The following is a 17,535-nucleotide window of genomic DNA, read 5'->3' as shown; positions in this document are numbered from 1 at the left end:
TCCTATCTTTAAACCAGTTAGTGGTCCATGTGGAGACCTTCCCTCTTATCCCATGACAACTTACTTTGCTTAAGAACCTTTGATGAGGGATCTTGTTAAAGGCTTTCTGAAAGTTCAGGTACACTCTCTCCACAGGATCGCCCTTGTCCACATGCTTCTTCACCCCTGTGAAATTACGCCCCATATTCTTCATAGAAATATTGTTCTAGGAATATGGCATAACTACGGTATGTTTTATGCAAGATGGGTCATGTGAGATATCCTTGGAAAGGTTCTGATTTACTGAATGGGTTTATCCTATTTGGATGTAGGTATCATTTCTGTATCTGAAGTTAGGAATATGGGCTCTGTATCAATTACAAAAGCGCTTGCACCAGGGGAATGCCCCCAAATAGTAGGCAATCAGCCTGGATGGGCCATTAGGAAGGACAATAGGACATGGAAGATGCTAATCTTCCTCCTTCCTGAGAAGTTTCCTGGGATGCTGCTTTGACACTGCAGGGTCATGTGATCATGTCACCTCATAGAATTATAGAATCCATAGAATATCAGGGTTGGAAGGGACCTCAGGAGGTATCTAGTCCAAGCCCCTGTTCAAAGCAGGACTAATTCCCAACTAAATCATCCCAGCCAGGCCTTTGTCAAGCCTGCCCTTAAAAACCTCTAAGGAAGGAGATTCCACCACCTCCCTAGGGAACCCATTCCAGTGCTTCACCACCCTCCGAGTGAAAAAGTTGCTTCTAATATCCAACCTAAACCTTCCCCACTGCAACTTGAGACCATTACTACTTCTTCTTTCATTTGCTACCTCTCAGAACAGTCTAGATCCATCCTCTTGTGAACCCCCTTTCAGGTAGTTGAAAGCAGCTATCAAATCCCCCCTCATTCTTCTCTTCTGCAGACTAAACAATCCCAGTTCCCTCAGATGGACATCATTTTGGACTGGTGGTATTTTTCAACTAGGATGGAGGGGCAGGGGGGGTGTAAAACTGGGAGACCAAGGATTCCTGTCAAAGCCAGATCCTATTGAAGACTTGGAAGTGAGTTAATCTAGGTTCTTCTCCACCACCTCCCTGCCCCAAAAGGAAGCCTGCTGAAAACATCTGGAGAACTAAAGGAACTAAACTGTGGGGGAGGAGGGAAGGGGCCGAGCCCAGGCGAGAAAGATCTAGCCTGTGAAAGGAATACCTGGCTAGTTAAGCTGCAAGCAGTGCAGTTTACCTTCAAGAAACTTTGCAGCTCTCAGGCAAGTGGACTGAGCTCATGACAAACAGTTGTTGTTGTGTTTTGGTGTAAAACAGTTGCCGTTTGAGGATGCTCTAGGGGTTATATCAGCACTTGCTTGGGAGGATTTGCATGATCCATTCATGGCTTCACCACTCAGGAGTAGCATGGCCATCCCAAATGGCTGCAGAGAAAACCCCGATATCATGCACTCCCTGAATATGTATCTAGGAAACACTGTTGTCCAGATGTCGGCTTTCTCCCCCAGGGTCTGAATTCCGTGCACGGTATCTGGGGTTAGTTGCATACTCTGCAATCCTAAAACCTGCAGAGTTTGATCATCTCTGCAGGAGAGAGAACTTTGCAGGCTCTCTCCTTCAATGCTTATAAACTCTGCAGGCTCCTGGTACCAGCAATCCCTGTTTCTCCAACCCCTGGAGTGTTGCAGTGACCCCTGTTATGGGTTGTGCTTTGTGCCCTATATTGGCTGCATCATAGGAAAGCACAATGCCTACCCATGATGCCTCAGAGTGCAATACTCTGCCAGAAGGAAAAATTTCCCTCTGGCCCCATATGGCAATCACCTCTGGCTCATTGTTCTCCCAGGTTTATTGAGGAGTTCTCTTCTAACCTTGCTGCTTTCTCTGTGTGTGGCAGGCTTCTCCGAGGAAGAGGAGGCCCAGAAAGACAAAAAAGAAAGCGAAAGGTAGGCAGCCCCTCACCTCACAGCTGCGGTGGTAGACTCAGGCCCCATGCAAAGCAGAGAAATAGGGTCTATTCCCCCACCTGCCTCCCCTCTTCCTGCGAAGGCACAGTCGTGCCCAGAGCCGTGCAGAGGCACTGGCTGGGGCTCCATTCACAGGCTGCCTCTGAAATCTGGGGCAGAGGGTGCCCAAGCAGCTCAATGTCTCCTTTATGTCTCACTTCTGGCAGCTTTTGGACGCTGTGCGGAAGAGTTGGAGGAGGCTGGTGCATCCCCAGAGACGTGGTAAGCAATGCCCCCCTCCATAAATCTGCAGTGGGTCAGTCCCCTCCTTTAGCGTCATGCAATTCATCCCCACCCAGGGGCAGTAGCCCGAGTAATCCCTCCCCTGCCCCGACCTATGTACCACGCAGGCAACTCTTCTCCTTTAGACTCCTGCAATTCATTCCCACCCTGCAGAAGTTGCCATCTCTAATCCACCCCCACGCCTTGTACAGTGGGTCATTCCCTTCTCCAAGCCTCATACGGCTCCTTTAACCTGGGGCAGTGGGGGGGAGGGGTAGATTGTGTCAACTGGACTGGACCATCCTCTCCTCCCAAGAGCGGGAGAAAATGTTTTCTGGAAGCAGCCCCGTGCACCCCGGGGAGGTGAGGTGCAGAGGTCAGGAGGAAGGCTGGTCTTTCTGGTACGGTGAGTAGGGGACCCAGGAGCACTTGGGTAATGGCCCCTCCTCCAGTCCCCCAGCATAGGTTCCACGTAGGATTTGAATCCTGGAGCTAAAGAAGTAGCTGCATAGTTGGGTAGCTAGAGTAGGCTGTTATCCTACATGTTGATTAGCTTCTGTGGAAGGGACATGACACACATGCAGCCAGCAGGATAGACGCTCACCTCCTCAGCACTAGACAGGGATCACCTAACAATCCAGCTAACCCCAACCCAGAACATCCAAGGCCCGGGTATTGCAGGGGAGGAGGCTGCCTCAGTGGAGAAGGGCACAGGGAGCCTTTCGGTGCCGCCCCTCTGGGTAAAAGAGGGCCTGTGGGCAGGGCCTGCACTCAGCTATCTGCTCTCTCTGTTCCACAGCTGCCCTGAGCCCCTGGAGAAGCTCCCCTTGGCTCAGCGCCTCAGGCTGGTTGAGAGGAGGCTACAGGACGTGGCCAGACACCTGGATGCAGTTCTGATACCGTAAGGCAACTGAGCGGGGGGCACCAGACTGGGGGCTGGGTGGGAGGGGATAATGAATGTAGAGAGGAGGGAGCAGGGAAAACCAGACACTCCAGGATCCTAAAATAACAGCTGAGATACCAGTGAAAGTGAGGTGAGGGATTATCAGAAATTAAACGCAGAGACTACAAGTTGCGGTTGTGAGTAGGAGCAAATCCCTCTGTACGGCAATATCTGCCAGCAGGCGACTGTCTAGAACCTGCCCGTGCTGTGTTTGAAAGAAAAAGCAATCCAATAACACGCTGTGAGGGGGTGTCCACCCCACACAGCACTGGAAGGGGCTCAGGTGGCCAGGCAGGCCCATGAACTCCACAGGATGCACCTGGAGGAAGAGCCAGGGAGCAGGGAATTGATTCCAAGCAGCCTCAGCTGGGCAGGAATAGGCGGGGCCGATAAAGCCAGGAAGCTGGCAAGAGAGAGGGGCTGCAGCTGGGAAAGGGCAGCCCCTCCCTGGGAAGAGGGGGGAGTGTTTGGAGCTGGTGCACCCAGAGCAAGGAGGGGAACCAGGAGTAGTAGGAAGCAGTCCAGGCTGGGAGAGGAAAGCCTAGAACTGCTGGGTTGAGGGTCCCTGGCCTGGAGCCCGGTTTGAAGTGTGGGCCCAGGTTTCCCTACCAACCACCGAGGGCACGGCCCAGACCGGAGGGGCAGTGAACAGGAGGACTGTCTGGGTCACTGTGGGAGTGACAGGCAATTGCAGGACTGTACCCTGGAATAGGGGGAAACGCTGAGTGGCCTAGCCAAGAAGGGGACACTGCAGTTCCCGGAATGACAGAGAGATGATGTGACCACATGCGACAATTGGAAGGGGCATTGACCTCGAGAGCTAATCCCCAGAGTAGGCTCCAGACAAGCAGTGAGTGGGGCACTCTGTGATACACCCAAAGCATGAGTCATCAGCTGGGTTCAAACCCAGGACTTTCAGGACCGTAGCACAGTCCCCCACCACCAGAGAAACTCCATTAACTGGGAGCAATAGTAGGTTGTTAGCCTCTAGTGTATCAGCCATTAGAAGAGGACAGTTTTCCAGTGGGTTAGAATGTAAGAACATAAGGACAGGCAGACTGGGTCAGACCAAAGGTTCATCTAGCCCAGTATCCTGTCTTCCAAAAGTGGCCAATGCCAGTGCAGCAGAGGGAATGACCAGAAGAGGGAATGATCAAATGATCCGTCCCCTGTCGCCCATTCCCAGCTTCAGACAAACAGAGACTAGGGACACCATCCCTGCCCATCCTAGCTAATAGCCATTGATGAATTTATCCAGTTCCTTTTATAGTTTATAGTCTTGGCCTTCACAATCTCCTCTGGCGAGGGTTACACACACATGCTCACATCTTCCTCACCCAAAGCAATTGTTGTTAGCTAATCTTTCTGTTAAAATAACACTAGGTCCCCAGTCATGCTGAAGGCCCCATTGTTCTAGGTGCTGCACATGTGCGTGTGACGAAGGGGTTATCGTTCTAGATAAAATGAGTGCCGGCTCCCCCTCTCAGTCCTTCGTTACCCAGCTGATGTCCTTGTGTCAGGCTGTGGTGTGCAAGGCATGCCTAGGCACTGCCCCATTGCACTACTGTTGGAAGGCTGTGCCCAAGTCCTGCCTTTGCTCAGCAGGGCCATGTCCCATCTGTCCCTGTCTGCTCTCTCCCACAGGCCGAGTGTGGCGACAGCCGCGATGAGCCAGTTCTCCTATTCCGCTATGGAATCCACCACCTCTGCCCTCTGGAGTCCCAGCTCCTTTTCCCTGAGAGAAGCCGCCATCATTCAGTAGGAGCCCCTCTGCCACACAGGGGAGATCATGCCCTTTGCGAGCTGGGAAGGATCCACTCATCCCATCCAAGCCCAGCCTCTCTCCAGGTCTCCTGCCCAGAGCAGACAAGACCGGGGAGAGCAGACCACGGGTCTGGACCAGACGTCAGTCCATAGCTCAGACTTCAACATCCGGCAGAAGCATCTGCAGAGGCGACTGGGGGCTCCACAAACCCCCATCCCGGGGGAGCCATTGCTGGGTGAGGGGGACACCAAGCAGCAATTGGAAGTAGACCCAGATCCATCCAAATGTGGATTTCCAGCAAAGGTCCCGGAGCCCTTCAGATCCAACACCAGCCCTCAGCGTGCACAGGAGATCCAGGAGCCATGTGTCTGCCCCCGGGGACCCCTTCCCCAAAAGGCCCACAGGATCATGGCATCCCCTGATGCCATCCTGGCCAGCCTTGTGCCCACAGCGGTGGTCAAGCTGCAGGATCACATGGCTCAGAAATGCTGGCAGATCCAAACGAAGGCCTTTCCTAAGATGGTGCGAGAGTTGCACAGAGATGCTCCCCTCCGGAGAGAGACTGCCCTGCCTGGGCCATTCCACCCCCCTAGGGAGCCTGGCAAGCACAGGACAGCGGCATTCCCAACGATGGGACAACAGCCTGCCCACCCTATCAAACTCCACATAAGGCATCAGCATCCGGTCATGCAGAGGGGGCTGCTCACCCTGGACCCAGAGCCCCTGGCAAAGCTGCCTCACGCCGTCCCAGCCAGGGGAGCCCGTGTGGAGTTCAGTGAGATGGAGACCGATTTCCTGCAGACGGGGAGGCGAAGCACAAGCTCCTCTTCTTCCACACGTCCTCCAACGCCAGTGGAAGATATCACCCTGTAGACGGGCAGGAATGATGGCGCGGCAGGAAAGCAGACTAACCCACAGCGCTGCACTGTGCCGGCAGGGGTGGGTCTGACATCGCCACCTCCAGGAACCACAGTAGCAGAGAAGACACTCGCAGCGACACTCCAAATGTATAGGAGCGAGTTGAGAAAGCCCCTTACCAGTGTGAGCGGCACCAAAGGGACTGAAGAGAAGCTGGAGCTGCACATGGAGAGGAAGGTTCTCTTGGGAGAAGGCTCCTGCCTGCAGCCAGGGGCACAAGCAGGTGAGAGCAGGGCAGATCCTCCCAGGACCCAATGGCACCAGGTTGCCCCAGAGGCACCAGGCTCTGAGCAGTTGCACACGGCCTGCAGATCAAGCAGCTGACGGAAATGTTGAGCAGCTCCCGCCCCTTGGCGAGCCAGGTCTCAGTTTGCCAGCAGTGCCGCAAGGCATATCCAGGAAAGAGGAAGGGTGAGAAAACTCCAAAGGAGACATCTGCTGAGCTGCATGGTGTTCGAGACATCATGCATTCACATGGGTTCAATGGAACTGTGAATTCAAAGCTCTCCAGGGACCAGCCACCAATCAGAGTCTGCGAGAAGTGTAGTAAGCATCGACAAAAGAGACCAGCTGGCTCTGCAGGTGCTGACTTGCCGGGAAGATCCCATGGAATTCCACAGCGATGGACTCCAGGAGACTCCTCAGCATCATCCAACCACAATAAGATGCCAGTGCTGTGGCTCCTTCCAGCAGACAAGAGCAAGACGCAGGATGGAATGGGGAAAAGGGCTCCCCGCAAGCAACCAAAGATGGTGTCCGTTGCAACGAGTACAACAGGGCTTTTGCAAGCTGGGGAGAAAGCAAGTTGGAGTCCTGACGGTTCTCCCTCAAAGTCACCAAAGGCCTCCAGAGCTAGGACACCATCCCCTTCAAGGAGCAAAGTTCTCCAAAAGATGTTCATGTGCCTGAAGCAAACCTTCAGCAAGCTGCAACACAAAGTGAAGTCCCGAATGTCCAAGGACCCTCGATCCAGAACACCTGACACTAAATTTACAAAGCCACCCTTTTGGAAGGCAAGGGCCTCCAAGGGTGTACGGTTTCCATACTACTGAATCTCACCCTGCCAGCATGCCCAATACCAGAAAAGGCCCACAAATTCCAACCTCTCCCTATCATCCAGTGGGCCCGGTAAGCATGGGCTAAAGTGGCTGAGAAGAATGGCTTGTTGTCCTGGGACACAGAGACTGATATATAAGTGTGTCTCCTTGGGGTATGACATTTAAACCGAGATTCCAAGATGAAGGGGGGCCTGGGAGCTTGGATGAGATTGAGCGTTCAAGAATCAATCCTTCCTTCAAGAAGAGCTGACACTAAATTTACAAAGCCACCCTTTTGGAAGGCAAGGGCCTCAAAGTGTGTCCAGTAGTACTATTAGGGCCCTACCATCAATCAAACACAAACCGGCCCTTTGCCTCCTAAAACCCCGCCCCTTGACCCCTTACACCCCGCCCACCTATCACCAGAAGTCCCACCCACAGGGTATTACTTCCAGGGTCAAGGAGGACACATGACCGGAAGCAAAGTATGTCATGTGACCCCTCTAAGAACTCCTCCCACTGCCCTCTACCAATCAGGAGAGGTTTCGCCCTCATAGGCCTACCCGGAGAGGGGATTTGACCAATCAGGGGTGTTCCAGGGTGGGGTAACCCATCCGGATGTGGCTCGTGTGACCCCTCTAAGAACTCCTCCCACTGCACTCTACCAATCGCGATGGGTTTCGGCCGCATAGGACCAACCTGAGAGCAGATTTGACCAATCGGTGGTGTTCCGGGACGGGGTGACCTGTCCAGATGAGGGTCGTGTGACCCTTCTAAGAACTCCTCCCAGCGCCCTCTGCCAGTCAGAGCGCAACACTATCACCCCATAAGTCCCAGCACCAGGGCAGAAGAGGCCATCTTTTACCAAGGATGCGTGCTTTAGAAATCGTGGAAGCATGGACTCCTTCACCACCCCGTGAGTACTTTGGACTTTGTGTTAGCCCCGAGGGCCTTTGGACTTGTGTGGAGAAAGCGCTACATGAGCGACAGTTCCCACAAGGGACCTTTGACTCAGCCATTGATGGATACGCTGGAACCCGAAACCCAAACTCTCGTGAGGCACACCGATGAGTGTGATGGCCTCTCATTTTCCACCCCCCTAGAGGTGGAAGGTGAACGCAGCTCAGGGGAATCATCGGAGGACAAGGTGAACGGAAAAGACATTGCTCAGGTAAATGAATGATTAAGAAGTGACTGTTGATGATGGGGTGTAATGGGGTTAGGAACCGGGGGGTGGGGTGGGTTGTGTATATTTAAAAACAAGGAGTGGGAACTTACACTGTTTCTTTTCTGAAAATCTCTCCACAGCTTGACGATGCCTTTCTAGAGGACCCAGAGGCCCTGGACAGCATTGCATCAAGCAGCGAAGATGAACCGGGCTCTCCTTGTTTTTGCTCAATGCCGGTACAAATTGTTGAAGAGGACTCCAAGGATGACGGCTATGAGGAGTTTAGGAGACTTGGCATGGAACTAACTGAGCCAAGGCCACGTCGTGAGCGTAAAAAAGTCACACGGACTATTGTACGCGTTGATGTTTATGCTGTCCTTAATCAGTGCCTTAGGGAAAAGCTTTTTGAAGATTGTGAGGGCTGTGTGATAGATGCGGCAGCCCAACGGCACCATGACTGTGTGCTGAGTTATGTTTGGAAAGCTTATTAAACGCTGTTCTTGCCATAGGTTATGCTCCGCAATGTCTGTTCCTACCCAAGAACATTTAGCGTAAGGGGTGACCTTGATAAATGCTGTGCAATTTAGTGCAGACCCTAGCCGTGTTTTAAAGAAAATGACCAAACCGGAAGATGCCTGTGTCGCATTCTTGACTTGAACTGGGACCGTATAGAATATGATTGCAACCAAGGTCCTGTAGTGGCACCAAATCTTTTGTAAAGGGGGTCATATAAGGGGTCTAAGACCAGGTTATGGGTTGCTGGTTATGATTATGCTGTCTGTATCAATGTGTCATTTTGTAGTTGAAGTTATGAATATTGGCTCTATCCTGTCTGTATCTCAAACTTATGCTATGCTTCTGGGTGACATCCCAGACGAGTTGGTGTTAGCTCTGCCTAGCCTGCTTGATGGCCCATTAAGGACCATCAGCTACACAATTGACCCATTGAGAGAAGGCAGATGCACCTTGTAAGTCAGCAAAGTATGCAGGAACTTGCCCATGTGACTCCAGACTCCATTTTGCTTGTAATTTTCCACAGTAAGGACAAAGAGGTGTTCTTACACCTCAAAAAGACTATAAAAGGCTGATGCCTCATCCTAGGGTTGTGAGTTCAATCCTCAAGGGGGCCCCTTACAAATCTGGGGCAAAAATTGGTCTAGCTAGTGAAGGCAGTGGGCTGGACTCAATGACTTTTCCTCTTGTAGGAGATTGGTATATCTCCTAACATAACATAAGAACATAAGAACTGATGACCCGTGCCATGTTGGGGACTGGTCAGACCAATTAAACCTGCAGTTTATCTCTACCGTTCTAAGCCTGAAACAAGAATCCCCTACATTATTGTATGTGTACTGAGAGGTCATCGAAGTCCATCCCCTGCCTCATGGCAGGAGCACACTGTCTAGACCAGCCCTGATAGACATTTATCTAAGCTACTCTTAAATATCTCCAGAGATGGAGATTCCACAGACCTCCTCGGCAATCTATTCCAGTGTTTAACCACCCTGACAGTTAGGAACTTTTCCAATGTCCAGTCTAAACTCCTTGTTTAGTTTATGCTCATTGCTTTTGTTCTATCCTTAGAGGCGAAGGCGAACAAGTTTTCTCCCTCCTCCTTATGACACCCTTTCAGATACCTGAAAACTGCTATCATGTCCCCTCTCGGTCTTGTCTTTTCCAAACTAAACAAACCCAATTCTTTCAGCCTTCCTTCATAGGTCATGTCCTCAAGACCTTGAATCATTCTTGTTGCTCTTCTCTGGACCCTCTCCAATTTCTCCACTCTTTCAGTACCTGTTTTCCGCCAATTACAAGGTTTCATCCTGTGAGTTTATCGACGATGAAACCGCGTGTGTCTTAAGCATGCAAAGACCGGTACTCTGTCTCTGGCAATACTAACGCCTTCATAGCCTGTTTCACCACCGCTTCTGCCCGCTTAGAACTATACAACCTCCTAGAGAGGTTGCAAGAGTGGTGCCTGTACCATGACACTGACTTGGTGATATTTGTGAAAAGGGAGGGTGAGTGGAATCCCCCTCAGGGGGATTATTTAGGGACCTCACGAATTATTTCAATTAAAAATAATCTGAGTACTTTTTCTGAATTGGTCTTTTTTAAAAAACAAACCAAACACCAAACATCAATTGTCTTTAAACCCCTCACCTGGGGTGCTTTATTGGGTAACATGGCTGTGAAAATTATCACAAAATACATGTCTGTGCTTGTTGAAACATGTTTTGAGCAAGGCTAGGCATGCCCAAGGAATATCTCATCGGTACAAGTCTTTTCATAACCTTTTCAAAAGCTCCTTTGGTTTTAGGTAGTCTCACGTGGTCGCATTTCTCAAAGGGAGGCATGTGACCTTTGTTGAAAATAGCTTGAAAGGCCTTGGATACCTCAACACTCGTCTTGTGTTTTTGACCTAAGGCCCAGGCATATTTGGATAGAATGTCTATCACTGTTAAGATGTACTTAAAACCGCTGTTGCATTTGGAGAACTGGTGCATATCCACCAAATTTGCCTGCCATTGCACATCCACATCTGAACTAATGGTCTTGTTTCTTTTAAAATGTATTTGAGCCGGTTTGTGTAAAGTGCAAAACAGACCAGGAGTACTTGTGGCACCTTAGAGACTAACAAATTTATTTGAGCATAAGCTTTCATGGGCTACAGCCCACTTCATCAGATGCATGCAGTGGAAAATACAGTAGGAAGATATAGATATACACAGAGAACAAGAAACAATGGCTGTTACCATACACCCTATAAGGAGAGGATCAGTTAAGGTGAGCTATTATCAGCAGGGGAGAAAAGAACTGTTTGTAGTGGTAATGAAAATGGCCCATTTCAGCAATTGACAAGAAGATGTGAGGAACTGTAGTGGGGGAAAAATAAGCACGGGAAAGAGTTTTACTTTGTGTAATGGCCCATCCACTCCCAGTCTTTATTCAAGCCTAATTTAATGGTGTCCAATTTGCAAATTAATTCCAATTCAGCAGTCTCTTGTTGGAATCTCTTTTTGAAGTTTTTTTGTTGTAATATTGTGACTTTTAGGTCTGTAATCAAGTGGCCAGGGAGATTGAATTGTTCTCCGACTGGTTTTTGAATGTTGTAATTCTTGATGTCTGATTAGTGTCCATTTATTCTTTTACATAGAGACTGTCCGCTGGCCAAAGTACATGGCAGAGGGGCATTGCTGGTACATGATGGCATCTATCACATTGGTAGATGTGCCTAGTGGCGTGGCTGATGTGATTAGGTCCTATGATGGTATCCCCTAAAAGATACGTGAACAGACTTGGCAACAGGCTTTATTGCAAAAGATAGGTTCCTGGGTTAGTGTTTGTTGTGTGGTGTGTGGTTGCTGTAGGATTGGGCTGTCTGTAAGCTGAGACAGACCTGTCTCCCAAGATCTGTGAGATTGATGGATCGCCCTTCAGGATAGGTTGAAGATCCTTGATGATGCGCTGGAGAGGTTTTAGTTGGAGGCAGTGGCGGATTAACAAATTTGCCACCTAGGCCCTCAAAATTGCGCGCCTCCCCCGCGCGCCAGCTCACCTCTGCTCCCCGCAGCAAGACTGGGAGGGGGTGGGGAGAAGGGAGTGTGGCAAGCTCGGGGATGGTGGTGGTGGAGCGGAGATGAGCTGGGATGGGAGCGGTTCGGCCCCCAGGTTACTCCCCGCACCGTGGGTCCAGCTCACCTCTGCTCCGCCTCCTCTGAATGTGCCGCTACTCACTTCTCCCTCTCCCAGCACTTTAGCGTGGCAAGCCTGGGAGGGAGGTGGAAGGGGGCATGGGCGCCTGGGAGAGGAGGCGGGCCAGGGATTTGAGGAAGGGGCAGAGCTTGGGGAGGGCGTGAGCAAATTTGCCGCCCTAGGCCTAAGCCTTGTTGGCCTAGGCGATAATACGCCGCTGGTTGGGGCTGAAGGTGATGGCTAGTGGCGTTCTGTTACTTTCTTTGTTGGGCCTGTCCTGTATTAGGTGACTCCTGCGTAGTCTTCTGGCTCTGTCAATCTGTTTCTTCACTTCAGCAGGTGGAGTACTGTAGTTGTAAGAATGGTTGATGGAGATCTTGTATGTGTTTGTCTCTACCTGAGGGCTTGGAGCAAATGGGATTGTTTCAGACCTTGGCTGTAGACAATGGATCGAGTGGTGTGGTCTGGATGAAAGCTGGAGGCATGTAGGTAAGTATAGCGGTCAGTAGGGTGATGTTTATGTGGCCATCGTTTATGAGGGCTGTGGTGTCTAGGAAGTGGATCTCTTGTGTGGAATGGTCCAGGCTGAGATTGATGGTGGGGTGGAAATGTGTAAAGTGTAAGTGTCCTGTCTGAAAGGCAAGCTGTTACCTGTCTTCTATTCAAAGTTTTGCTATGCTTTCTGGCTACTTGAGAAAGAGGTTCTGTTCACCCAAGCGCCCAACTTCCCCGGGGGTGTAATATATTTTCTTTAACAGAGCTGCCTGTGTAGAAATGACTGTTACTGGTACCGTCTTTTACTAACACAAATATGAAGAGGGACACATTCATATTGACACATTTAAATGAGAGGCCTTCATGCTCATCGGGGTTCCTCACGAGGGTTTGGGTTTCGGGTTCTGGCGTATCCATCAATGGCTGAGTCAAAGGGCCCTCGTGGGAACTGTCGCTCATGTAGCGCTTTCTCCACACAAGTCCAAAGCCCTCGGGGCTAACTCATTTTAGCTCGTTCTCATTAAGTGGTCTTGGTGCCACTAGAAGGGACAGGACTAACACAAAGTCTGAAGTTCTCACCAGGGTGGTGAAGGTGTCCATGTTTCCACGATTTCTAAAGCACGCGTTCTTGGTAAAAGATGGCCTCTTCTGCTCCAATTGCTGGGTCTTATGGGGTGATGGAGATGCGCTATGGTTGGCAGAGCGCGCTGGGAGGAGTTCTTAGAGGGGTCATACGACTCTCTTCTGGGCAAGTCACCCCGCTCTGGAACATCACCGATTGGTCAGATCTGCTCTCAGGGTGGTGCTGTGTGGGTGAAACCCATCGTGATTCGCAGAGGGCAGTGGAGGGGTTCTTAGAGGGGTCACACGAACCACTCCCGGATGGGTCACCATGCCCCGGAACACCCCTGATTGGTCAAGTCCCCTCTCCAGGTAGGCCTATGGTGGCAAAACCCCTCCTGATTGGTAGAGGGCAGTGGGAGGAGTTCTTAGAGGGGTCACATGACACCCTTGGCTTCGGTTATGTCCTCCTTGACCCCAGAAGTAATATTCCATGGGTGGGACTTCCAGTGACAGGTGGTCGGGGCTTAAGGGGTCAAGGGGCAGGGTTTAAGTGACCAAGGAGAAGGGTTAGGGTTTGATTGATGGTAGGTCCCTTATACTATTTCTGATTTCCATGCTACTGAATCCCACCCTGCCAGCATGCCCATTAACAGAAGGGGCCCACTAATTCCACCATCTCCCTAGCAACCAGTGGGCCTTGTAAGCATGGGCCAAAGTGGCTGAGAACAAGTGCTTGTTGTCCTGGGACACAGAGACTGATGATAAGAGACTCTCCTTGGGGTATGACGTTTAACCCCAGATTCCAAGATGGCGGGGCCTGGGGCTTCAATGAGACTGATGGTGTGACTAGCCGAGTGTGAGGAACAGGCTGTGATCTGCCCTCACATCCCAGAGACGCTGGTTGTGGTGCCCCAGGCCCACAGGGCGGGTCCCTTGTTCCCATAACCCTCTTCCATTTTCCTTGTTTTCCTTACAGTTGCTGTTCAATAAATTGTATTTGGTTTGAACTTAATGTACTGATCAGGGGTAGGGAAGCGGCGGTGCAGAGAAGTACCCGGTGGGGCCATCCCTGAGCACGCAAGAATCTCCACTTTCATTTAAAATAGTAAATGTCTAGCCCATCGTGCTTCAAAATGGGACCCCTAATGGTTCAAAAGTATAATAGGCAAATCAAAAGAATCCCCAGATAATTTTAAATCTCATGATTCGGAGACGCCTGACTTGTTTGAATGTATTGGGTCGGCAGTTCTTGCCGATATGTGCGGGTATGGAAGCACTTATCTTTACAGCCAAGCAACTAATTCGTGGGGAATAATTTAAGCTGTGAACCCATCCCATTGCCTCTTCACAAATTCTCCTAAAAGCCCAGGGCACTCAAATTTATCCCTATTTCAGTGTTTAAATAATCGCGCTGGGGAGTTCAATGAATAATTCTAAGCTTCAGGAATCAGTTTGCTAGTTAAAACTCACAGTGTGTGGATTGACACTCCAGGTCACTTATGACTTGACTTCTGTATTCCTGATTGGATGAGCCTGGATGAGTTGTCTCAGGGCGGTGCTGTGTGGCTGAAACCCATCGTGATTCGCAGAGGGCAGTGGAGGAGTTCTTAGAGGGGTCACACAAACCACTTCTGGATGGGTCACCATGCCCCGGAACACCCCTGATTGGTCAAATCCTCTCCAGGTAGGCCTACGGGGCGAACCCTCCTGATTGGTAGAGGGCAGTGGGAGGAGTTCTTAGAGGGGTCACATGACACCCTTGGCTTCCGGTTATGTGTCCTCCTTGACCCCAGAAGTAATATTCCCCATGGGTGGGACTTCCAGTGACAGGTGGTCGGGGCTTAAGGGGTCAAGGGGCAGGGTTTAAGTGACCAAGGAGAAGGGTTAGCGTTTGACTGATGGTAGGTCCCTTATACTATTTCCGATTTCCATACTACTGAATCCCACCCTGCCAGCATGCCCATTAACAGAAGGGGCCCACTAATTCCACCATCTCCCTAGCAACCAGTGGGCCTTTTAAGCATGGGCCAAAGTGGCTGAGAACAAGTGCTTGTTGTCCTGGGACACAGAGACTGATGATAAGAGACTCTCCTTGGGGTATGACGTTTAACCCCAGATTCCAAGATGAAAGTGGGGCCTGAGGCTTCAATGAGACTGATGGTGTGACTAGCCGGGAGTGTGAGGAACAGGCTGTGATCTGCCCTCACGTCCCAGAGACGCTGGTTGTGGTGCCCCCGAGCTCACAGGGCGGGTCCCTTGTTCCCCTTAACCCTCTTCCATTTTTCCCTGTTTTCCTTACAGTTCTGTTCAATAAATTGTATTTGGTTTGAACTTAATGTGCTGATCAGGGGTAGGGAAGCGGCCGGTGCAGAGAGAGTACCCCGGAGTGGGGCCATCCCCGAGCATGCAAGAATCTCCACTTTCATTTAAAAAATAGTAAATGTCTAGCCCGTCATGCTTCAAAATGGGACCCCCCAATGGTTCAAAAAGTATAAGGCAAATCAAAAGAATCCCCCAGATAATTATAAAATCTCATGATTTGGGAGGCCTGACTTGTCTGAATGTATTGGGTCAGCAGTACTTGCCGATATGTGCGGGGTATGGAAGCACTTATCTTTACAGCCAAGCAACTAATTCGTGGGGAATAATTTAAGCTGTGAACCCATCCCATTGCCTCTTCACAAATTCTCCCTAAAAATCTTCCAGGGCACTCAAATTTATCCCTATTTCAAAAATAATCGCGGGGGGAGTTCAATGAATAATTCTGCTTCAGGAATCAGTTTGCTAGTTAAAACTCATAGTGTGTGGATTGGACACTCGGGTCATATGACTTGACTTCTGTTCCCTGATTGGATGAGCAGAACTCCAAGAAATCTGATTGCTAGCGTGAATGCTCTCCTTTCCTTCTTCAGAATTTATTTGCAGGGAATATAATGTACTATCGAGGAGAGAGTGTGTTCCAATGGGAAGAGCACTGGCTAGGCAGTCAGGAAACCTCAGTGCAGTCGCAGTTCTGCTATTGACCTGTTGCATGAGCCTGGATGAGTTGCCTCTCTGTACCTCAGTTTCCTCATGTGTTTAATAGTCTACTAACCCGTGCTGCCCTTTGGAAGATGCTTTCATAGATTCCAAGGACGGAATGCTGCTGTATCACACAGGCCAGAAAACTTCCCCAAAATAATTCCTAGAGCAGCTCTTTTAGACAAACATCCAGTCTTGATTTAAAAGTTGTCAGTGATGGAGAATCCACTACAATCATTGGTAAATTGTTCCAATGATTAATTACTCTCACCAATATCAATGTATGCCTTATTTCACACGGGCTCTCTTCAAGATGCTTTCTCTCAGCCACAGTCTCCCAGCAAAGTGGTGCCTGGCTCCCCCCTTGCTCAGGCTCTCTTCCAGGGGCCCAAAGGTGCTGGTGGTTTTGTTTTCTTAGGTGAAAGAATGTGGGGTTGTCTGCCCCTTTCTTTTCTAGCCCCTTGAGACTTGGAAGCTGATTCTTCTAAAGCAGTGGTTGTCACCCAGGGGCACGGGGTCCACAACTCCTTTCAATATTTGCCTAGATTTACAGCAGGCTACATAACAAGCACTAGCGAAATAAGTACAGGTTAACATTTCATACAGGCAAAAGGAGAAAGTCAGCAATTTGTCAGTAAGAGTGTGCTGTGACACATCTGTATTTTAGATCTGATTTTGTAAACTAGTAGTTTCTGAGTGAGGTGAAACTTGGGGGTACACAAGACAAATCAGACTCCTGAACAGTAGACTGAAAAGGTTGAGAGCCACTGTTCTAAAGGATCCCCTCAAAGCCAAGTTTATCCAAGCTGTGAGGACGGTGACCTGAAGTCTGGTGGTGAAGGCTCCGTGTGTAACCCACACACCTCCTGGGTGTGGTGTCCTGTCCCTTCTAGTGGCACCAAGACCACTTAATGAGAAAGGGCTAAAATGAGTCTGCGCTGCAGCCTTTTAGCTCATGCGGTAGAGACTCATGCGGTAAGTTCCAGAAGCCCTAGGTTCAATCCCGCTCGCCACCAACAGGGGTCTGTCAATGTTACAAGTCGGGGCTCATCTGGGATTTCAACCAGGAAGTCTCTGAGCTCAGGATGTGCTTCCTCAGCGAGGGGAAGTATGTAACCCACACACCTCCTGGGTGTGGTGTTCTGTCCTCTCTAGTGGCACTGAGACCATTTAGAGACAGTTAAATGAGTCTGCCCTACAGCCCTAGCTAACTGCCAGTTGGCTCTCAGCTCATGCAGTAGAGACTCACGCACTAAGCTCCAGAACACCCAGGTTTGATCCTGCTTGCTAGCAACCAGGGTCTGTCAACAGTACATGTGCTCTCCCCCTCCCTCCACTTGTGTTTGCTGAAATGTAAATTACTCTGTTCATTACCATCTCCTTCCCCTGCTATCTTGATGACCCTGTTTGCTGCTTATATTAAACCCCCATTCCTTTGTTTAGGACAGACCTCTCTAACAGCATTTGCCTAGGAGGGGCTGTCAGGTTTTCACAAGTACTGTCGTACAGGGGGAACTCATAACCCACCATGTAATGTTGCATCATGATCTTATTGACCAGAGAGTTTTTAGTTTTCAAATGGTACCTCCAGGGATTTCCCTACACTCCCCCTGAATTTCCCCAACACCTCCCCCCCCCCAGTTTTGTGAACTAGTTACATGCCAAACCTGTTGGCTGAACTTTGCGACTTTTTCCTCACCCACAACTATTTCACAT

The 17,535-nt window shown here is 50.2% G+C and overlaps 1 protein-coding gene across 3 annotated transcripts; it reads left to right on the top strand.

Annotated features, from left to right (window-relative positions):
• The first annotated feature begins 1,991 nt into the window (after positions 1 to 1,991).
• Positions 1,992 to 8,489, top strand: LOC120398317. Of its 3 annotated transcripts, none has more exons than XR_005594315.1 (3): positions 1,992 to 2,212; positions 4,800 to 8,046; positions 8,184 to 8,489. XR_005594315.1 is itself a non-coding variant. In XM_039525653.1 (2 exons), the coding sequence occupies exon 2, from the start codon at positions 4,945 to 4,947 to the stop codon at positions 5,791 to 5,793; it is 849 nt and encodes a 282-aa protein (XP_039381587.1). In that variant the 5' UTR covers positions 3,025 to 3,113; positions 4,800 to 4,944; the 3' UTR covers positions 5,794 to 8,096. The 3 variants fall into 3 exon arrangements, 1 of the variants encoding a protein (XP_039381587.1); XR_005594314.1 differs by lacking the exon at positions 1,992 to 2,212 and adding an exon at positions 3,025 to 3,113; XM_039525653.1 differs by lacking the exons at positions 1,992 to 2,212; positions 8,184 to 8,489 and adding an exon at positions 3,025 to 3,113 and having other exon boundaries at positions 4,800 to 8,096.
• The last annotated feature ends 9,046 nt before the right edge of the window (positions 8,490 to 17,535 follow it).

Source organism: Mauremys reevesii, linkage group 2, assembly GCF_016161935.1.
Source record: "Mauremys reevesii isolate NIE-2019 linkage group 2, ASM1616193v1, whole genome shotgun sequence".
Taxonomy (NCBI): Eukaryota; Metazoa; Chordata; order Testudines; family Geoemydidae; genus Mauremys; species Mauremys reevesii.
Note: the sequence above shows the minus strand (reverse complement) of the source record. Positions and strands in the feature narration are given on the sequence as shown.